At 41.4% G+C, this 8059-nt stretch overlaps 1 protein-coding gene across 1 annotated transcript; it reads right to left on the bottom strand.

Moving 5' to 3' along the window:
* Positions 1-856: 856 nt before the first annotated feature.
* LOC104536239 (formin-2-like) lies at positions 857-2838 on the bottom strand (the record flags this gene model as incomplete). Its single annotated transcript, XM_010178799.1, has 1 exon — positions 857-2838. A coding segment is annotated over exon 1 (1940 nt), but the record flags the coding sequence as incomplete, so codon positions are not given.
* Positions 2839-8059: the final 5221 nt, after the last annotated feature.

Below are 8059 nucleotides of genomic sequence, written 5' to 3'. Positions count from 1 at the left end.
TCTCTATTTGTGAATACATTAACCTTCCATAGAAACTTCAGATAGGGGGAAGAGAAAGGAGATAAAAATCCTTAAAGTACAGGAAAATATAAACATCTATTCACGCTATTTCATTTGTAAACACAATACTCCTATGCCTCTGTCAGAGGATGCAAACAGTCTAAGAGGCAAGGTAACAGCATGCTTTCCTGAATAAGTGATCTTACGTAGCTGGAGCCTGCCACAACTACAAAAATCGGACTATCCACAGTTTCCTTCTCCATTTTATGCTGCCTTTTCAAGTCACTAACATTTCTTTTTTTCCTCCTCTTTCCCCTTCTGAAGGGAAAATTGGTTCCTGTCTGTAGCGCTGTCCATCTGTGCTTGCACAGCTTTTTTTCTTTCTGCACTAGGCAAATCCTCATCTCTGCCTCAGCCTGACACCAGGTGTAGCTCTCAAATATTTACAGTACACCACAACAGCATCCAGCACAAGAAAGCCTCAAACAGGATCCCAGTTACAGAAAGCTTCGCATCTGAAAGGTCTATTTATGCAGAAGGCTGGTCTGCATACAACAGCACAGCTCTTAGCATTTTTTCAACAGGAATAATTTAAGGCACCCAGCCTTTTCTTACAAGAGTTAGACAAGGGAGGAAAGCAGAAAGAAAAACTTCAAAGAGTTACACACTTCCTTTTCTGGCAGCATGGGCAGGCTGACACCAAATAGAAAGGCTATTCTCCTTAATGAAATGTGATTGGGCTTCTAAGGTCAGGCCTTCGATTTTAAAACTGTCAGCACAAGTTAAGACGATAGTACATGCAAAAGACTGAAGTATTTTAAACATATTTTCAAAGACTCTAATACATGTCACTCACCTGAAAAGACATTGGGAAATGCCTCTGTAGAAGCCTGCACCCCTGAGGACTTTCTTGAATGAGTCAAATTGAAATTTCTCTCTAAACCCCTGGTGCTCCAAGTAGCCTGCAGAGCCCACCTTCTGCGTAATCTCGCACTTATGGTTAGACACCTCTTCTGTCCAGTCTGCAGAACGACTAAATAAACCTGCCAAACTAGCAGACCTCTTCTTCTTGACTGAGACCTTTTCTTTCCTGTGGAAAAACTCCTGTTTCCTTGTAAAAAGCGGGCTTTGGGATGGGGAGGGAGATGGTGAATGGTTGGGGGAACTCAGCTGCCTAGTTGTGGTTTTGATGTAACAAGGATTAATTAGATAGGGCTTAAAGCATCGAGAACCAAGCATTGGACTGTCTGCTGTCCCCTCAGAGGACAAAATTCCATTTTTAATTTCCGTGGATGAACCATTATGCAGGTCCTTTTGACTGGCTGACAGAGTGCATATCCCTTCCTGAATCCCAGCAGCATGATCACGGCCTGCATCTAAAACACCATTCTCTGTTACCGAGTCCTGCAAATCAACAGCCTGCACTTCCGCTTCCGCAGTTTTAGCTTCAGCATGTGCTACCGAGGTTGAAAAAGGTTGTGTGGAGTTGCGTGTCTGAGATCTGTTTTCTATCACAGCTTTATTTAAGTTGTCTTCCAGTTCACTAGCTACAGCATCCACTCCAGCAATGAGCTGTTCCTGTTCCTCAATCAAAAGCTTACATTCTTGTGTTTCAACTACGCTGCTACCAGGAGAGCCTGTGCCATTTACCGCTTCTTTCAGTTCCCGTTCAGCTGCACAGGAGACAGGAAGCTTTTCTGCAATTTCAGATATTGCTGGAAAAGCCCCCTCATTGTCAGGGCTCCTCTCTTTGTCAGCAGTAGTGACTGAAAGAAACCGTTCAAAATCGAAGGGGGCTGCTTGCGAATTAGCCGTGTGTCGGCCCATTGTTTTGGTGACAAGGTCCTCAGTTCCAATGTTAATTGCCCCCTGCTGCTGCTGCTGCTGCAGTCTAATAGCTTGCTGGATATCAGAAAGCAAATCCTCTTGTTCTGTAGCTGAATGGAAACTGTATATATCTGTATCAGAGCCAGAGCTGGTCCTTTGTCCATCCTGTGTCTCGGCAGCAGCTGGGACAGTTTCATTTCTGATTTCAAAATGCTCAACATCTGTGTCTGAGAGACCCCCTTCGTCCGCAGAAAGGCTTATATCTGGAGTTTTGGTTACAATTGAATGAGTACTGTCCAGCTCTCCAGCATGCAAGGCCTGGCTTTCCAAAACATCCTCCCGTGAACTGCTATTCCCATCTTTAGCCTTGGAGAGATTTTTTCTGATCCTCAGATTTGAAAACACCGAGGCCCTTGAGTCCGACTTACCCTTCTTCTTACCAGATTCACTTCCTTTTGCATGCTTCCCCAGTCCCCTTCTGCTTCCCGATACCTTCTTCGTGCTGTCTGCATCCTTGGGCCCAGAAGCATCCTCTCCTCCTTCATGCACATCACCTGCATTTTTCTTTAGCTTCCCATCTTGATTCCCCATGATTTCCTGCAGCGCAACGCCTCCAGCAATCAAGCCATGCTCCCGGATTTCATTCCCTCGGCCTGCTGGTGAGATCCCCTCTAGCGATCCAGGTTTGTTTGCAAGCAGCGGTGATGCAAGCGAAGCAAACGCTTGCTCTGCCTCTCTCCCATCTGCTAGAGCTGCCTTTTTGCATAATGTGCTGCTCGGCCTGGGCTCGGCTGGGACATGCTCAGTACAGCACTGCGAGCTGCAGACAGCTCCTGCCAATGGCTGCTGCTCCCAGAGCCGCCCGCTCCCCGAGTTTCTGCTGCACTCTTGGATCTTTAGGAAGGGTTTGGTGAAAAGGGTTTCTTTTATAAGAGTCACTTCTTTTTCTACACTTTTTATTGCCTGCATTGCAAGCGCAACTCGTTCACCCAATCATTTATAATTTCAGGACTTCAAGTTCCTGGAGGGGAAAAAAAAAAGTTAAAGCAAGGTACATTTCACATTTCTGTGGGAAATATTATGATTATTAAATAATTTATAAGATGCTTAAGCATATGTTACTTTGACAGGTTACACAGTACTGCTGGTGTTTATTCTGTTTATTCTTTAAAGGCCACCAAAACACAATACCTAGTTTTAAAAGGAGTCACTCTGAAAGCAGATAGAAAGAAAGATAACAAACAAAAAGTACCTCCCACGGTTTTAAAGAGTTGCACTTAAAATTCAGTGCATTATGGTAATTACACCATAAAAAAAAAAATCCCACAATACGTGTTCTGAGAAGGTAGATATACTATTATTCCCAGAAGAATCGACTCATAAATATTAAAACACATCACCATTGTTTTCCCTGATAAGAACATCTGGCATGAAGCAAGACAAAACAAACAAGAAAAATAGCACCATTCAAATGTTACTAAGGAAAAATTATACAGTAAAGCACTTCTCTATTTTACCCTATATTTTTGATAATTTATTTGAACGCTACCACTTGCTAAACTATTTTGGAAGCGTGAGCACCAGTTTTAATCAGTTGCTTCTCCTAAATTTTTGGTGTAGATGTATAAGCATCCATATTTGATAATTAATATTCATATTCTTAAACTTCCAGACAGGTACTCCCTTCCACCTTTTAAATCTAGATTTAAAATAACTGAATAGAAACATAAAGGCATAAGAATGCCAAATTGCCAAGTTGGATCAGTTCAGCAGTTAAGTATCTGGGTTCACCCCCAGCCAATAAGTAATTAGATTTCTGCTTATGATTTATCATCTCTAAACTGTCTGGTCTATTAGGTTCAGTTTCATCACTGCTCAGTGCGAGAATGAAATTGCTGATTTTTTATATATGTATACATACACACATACATACATACACACACACACATATATATATATAATATATAATCTGTAGAAAGTACTTCTGATAGGATTTTTAAAAATAATGTAGCATTTGTAAGAAACTTACCCTCCACCTCTTTAAAAAAAAAAAAAAACATACTGGGAAAAATAAAGAAAGCGGTGGCTAATAAGAGAATAACTTTCTATAGAGATTTGTTACCGCTTTAAGAGATTTATACTTCTATATCACCTGCTGGATGATTACTAACTGTTCATTATCTTGTGGTTTGTGTTAAATGAGATCAAGGTCACTTCTGCTTTACGTATTCCTCACACATCTGAGCTTCTTTATTAGCAATTTCCCTTTCACCAAAGACTACTGAAAACAATACATCATTCTAGAGAAATACATCCTATTGGTTTATATAACTTTTACTTTTAGTAACATTCTCTTCCTACCAGAGTTTTCACTTGCTTTCCTCTGCCTTTTATTAAAGAAGAAGAAGAAGAAAAATAAACATTCACCCTTTAAAAACTTTGCTGGGTGCCTTGTTTTTTTTTGAAAGGATGCAAAACACCTTTATGAATCTGTGCTATGGTCATTGTTAAATAACTGCTGTTACTTCAGTTTGGAAAGAATAACACATGCAAGTAAATTATTTTGAACTATCATGATTTTTTCTTTGTGCTTCTTGATCACTTACTTCTCTGATGCAAATACTATCCTGAGGGGCCTGTGGCTTATGCACAAGAAGCCTTCTGTCTACAAAAACTCAAGTGTTGTAAGTGGATCAGATGACTTTGCACACTCTGTTTTGTTGTTTATTTGTTGTTTTTTTTTTAGTTTTCACTTAATTGATTCATATTTTTGTCATTTTTATCACTCAGCATTCATAAATACACTAGCAAGAGCTAGTACAGCAAAACCTGCAAGACCATTTTAAGTTATTTTGCTTTTTGACTCCATTCTTGCTTTTCCTTTCTGTTATCCTACTTAATTTCTAATTTGTTACAGTATTTTACCTTTTATGGCATTATTGCTTACAAAAGGCTTTTGAAAGCTCACATAATTTTAGTCCATCTGAAGATACACAGTAAGGATCACTTGAGGCACAGTTTGAGGGAACTGTGGTAGCAGAATACTACCTTGATGGGAGTTTCCACTGACTAGAACTGATAAGGATCTAACTCTTGATTACAACTAGAGTACTTGTAGATTCTGACCCCTTTAAAAAGCTCTTCTACTACTAAAATCTTCCAGAAATGAGTATAGTGCAGAAGTAATATAAAGATACTGTGCACTGAATGTGTAAGAGAAACACATAAGTAGTTCTAAAACATTCTCTTTCCCTCTCTCTCTGTAAACTTGCATTACAGACTCGATGCACTCCCATTACATCTAATGATAATTCACCAGCAGTAATTACACTGCAAATTATACTGCAAAACCAAGCCCTCGACAATTCTGGGGTTATAAAACAGTCAAGTTAATGACTGACCTTTATTTTTTTAATTAGAAACCATTTATATGGCTTAAATCATGCCCAATTTCCTACAAGTTTTCATACAGCACATCCTAATGAGTAATTTCTTCCAAAAAACCCACATAAATGTATAGCCATAGATATTACCTGAGCTTAAGCATATTACACTAAACATAATTCAGTTTTTTTCTATCTGTGGCTGCAATCCTAAAAGCAGAAGAACTACCTAGAAAAAAAGCCAAACCATTTTCTAGATAGTCCCTCTGAATGTGGTATCCTAACCATCACGGATTATGACTAGGATTTCTGATGTGTATCACTAAAATGAGCATACTCATGAGAATAGAGGCATGCATGTCAACATCAAAGAATTTGCTCTGGTCATTCCACATAAGGCACAAAAAATAAATTTTAAAATAAAAAAAAGGAGAGGGGAGGCAGTGGGGGCAGAACACAAATTACCCTCAAGTGACAGGGATAGATACAACTCTTCATCACCATTTGCAAGAAAGTACAAAAAGTTAACATTAGCCAAACATAAAAACAAACATTAATACTTTCGAGTTTCTTTATTCTCAAGACTCTTTTAGCTTCTGAAGCTAAACATATTATTAAAAGTCAGCAAGAATTTGGCATCTGTATAAGCTACATTTTAAAAGCTAAGACTGTATCCAATAGTTTACAACAAAAAAAAACTTTCAACAGAACAGAAACAGGAAAAAGAGAGGGGTTTAGGTGCTCAAAGATATTCCATTTTTAAGAGTAACTATAACTCATTCTTAGCTTGTTATGAAGAAACAACTGAGGCTACTCCACAAGTCTGCTGCCTACCTCATTTAATATTTGCCAGTGGTCAGTCAGAAATACCAAGGGGTGTGATCACAGGCATAGATAAGCCTCTCTATGTTCTCCTCCAAAGCTCAAAAGATATCAAAGGCAACACACAGAGAAGAGCCAAAACTTACAGCTCAAGATTCATTGTCCTTGTCCTCCCAGAGACCTCCACGTTAACACATTCCTATTAGAAAAGTAAGCCTCTGTTACAAGATTGTGATCTGTCAAGAAGACAGATACCATTGACTGCAGCTTCTCTTCAAAGATGACCAGGGCACACCAGATCCCCTAGCTCTGTCTACCTGCCTTGCTGTGAGTGAAATGGCTGCTGGCAGCACCAATTGCCCACACCTGGGTGGGGACCTTGGCCTCCTGGAGCTCAGCCAAGGGAAAGCATTCCCCTCAGCTGGGGCTGGGGCCAGGGTGGGAGCTTTTTACCCAGATTTCTCACAAAAAGACTGAGTGAGCAGTTGACATCTTGGCATTTGGGGCCTTTCTCCAACACAGGTTACCTTTAGGAAGAGAGGGATGCCTAGGGGAGCCTATCCTGAGGAGTCACAACTTTCTTGAGGTGATGAGCTTTCACCATGATTTAATTACTGTGATATTTCATTCTGCTTCAGTCATTGAGCAAGACGCTATAGAGTGAAGATAATAACACCCCATTACTGTGCTGATGGGCACAGTGCTGCTACAGCCTGTGCGGTGTTGGGCAGGGTTAGGCTTCACTGGTATGATCCCAGGGAGGGGTTTAAACCACAAGAGTGCTGACAAGGCACAAAGTGCCCAAAACAACACCCCAGCACTAACACTGTGGCCACCAGCAGAGAAGCACCATTGCCACTATGCAGTAAATATGGGGGGATGAAGAAAATGTGCCCTCTGCATACCCCTGAACCACCTTGTGTGGTGACTGAGGAGCAGGCTCTGTGTGTGCACTCACAGCCAGGTCTTCCAGGACCCCAAAGCTGCTAGCCAGGCTATGTGTATATGTGTGTATGAGGGGGATCTCAGGGGAGACTCAGTAGCTGGAGTCAGGGGAGGCCGCTGTGGCCCAGAGTGTGTGCTTTCCTGGGGTTAAGCCACAACATGGAGGCCCAGGGTAGAGGCCTGATGAAGGAGGCTCAATCTCATCCTCCCTGGTTTCTTATTCTCCACTGACACTCTTGGCCTCACCTCCACACAGAGGGCTGAGGGTGAGGCAGCAACAGTGTGAGAGCTGGACATTGTACTGCAGAGCCCAGGTACCATGGTGGTGCTCTGGGAGCTGGGCTCTGCCACCCCCAGCACCATCCAGCCTCCTCTTGCCCCATCCCTGAGGGGAGAGGGATACTGCTTGGAGGGGCAAAGTAGGGACTGCCCAGGGGATGCTCACCTCTGCCATACACACTCTGCAGAGATTTATTTTTTAATTAGTGGTTCAATGTGCACAGGCTTGGGTTAGAGATAAAGGCACATAGATTAACAGAATTATTTTACCAGGGGAGGTTTAGATTGGATAATAGGAAAAATTTCATTGCTGAAAGCATGGTCAAGCATTGGAATAAGCTGCTCAGGGAAATGATGGAGTTGCCATTCCTGGAGGCGTTAAAAAAACACCTGTAGATGTGGCACTTCAGGACATGGTTTGGTGGCCATGGTGGTGTTGGGTTGACAGTTGGACTTGATGATCTTAGAGGTCTTTTCCAACCTTTTCAAACCTGTTTTTTCTTTTAGTACTTGCGTGAGTAGTATGAAATCATGCCTCATGCGTTGTATTTGTTTCAAGTTGAGGTGACCCAGCTAATGAGAAATTTGTTTTACCTATTGAAAGGCTCCTTTTATTAGAAGCTTGAATCTAGCAAGCAATGATCCTAGGTGAGTGTTTGGCTTGCCTAGGAGCTTTTATTAGGTGCATGAGAAAATGATGACTAGGATGTCATCTGCATAATGCTGAACTTTCTCCTGCACAGTTTCTAGCTAGTGAGAACTAGCATTTAAAATTAACATATCTGAAGAAGGAGGGTCTCCAG

Source organism: Mesitornis unicolor, unplaced genomic scaffold, assembly GCF_000695765.1.
Source record: "Mesitornis unicolor isolate BGI_N332 unplaced genomic scaffold, ASM69576v1 scaffold35052, whole genome shotgun sequence".
In the NCBI taxonomy this organism is placed as follows: domain Eukaryota; kingdom Metazoa; phylum Chordata; class Aves; order Mesitornithiformes; family Mesitornithidae; genus Mesitornis; species Mesitornis unicolor.
Note: the sequence above shows the minus strand (reverse complement) of the source record. Positions and strands in the feature narration are given on the sequence as shown.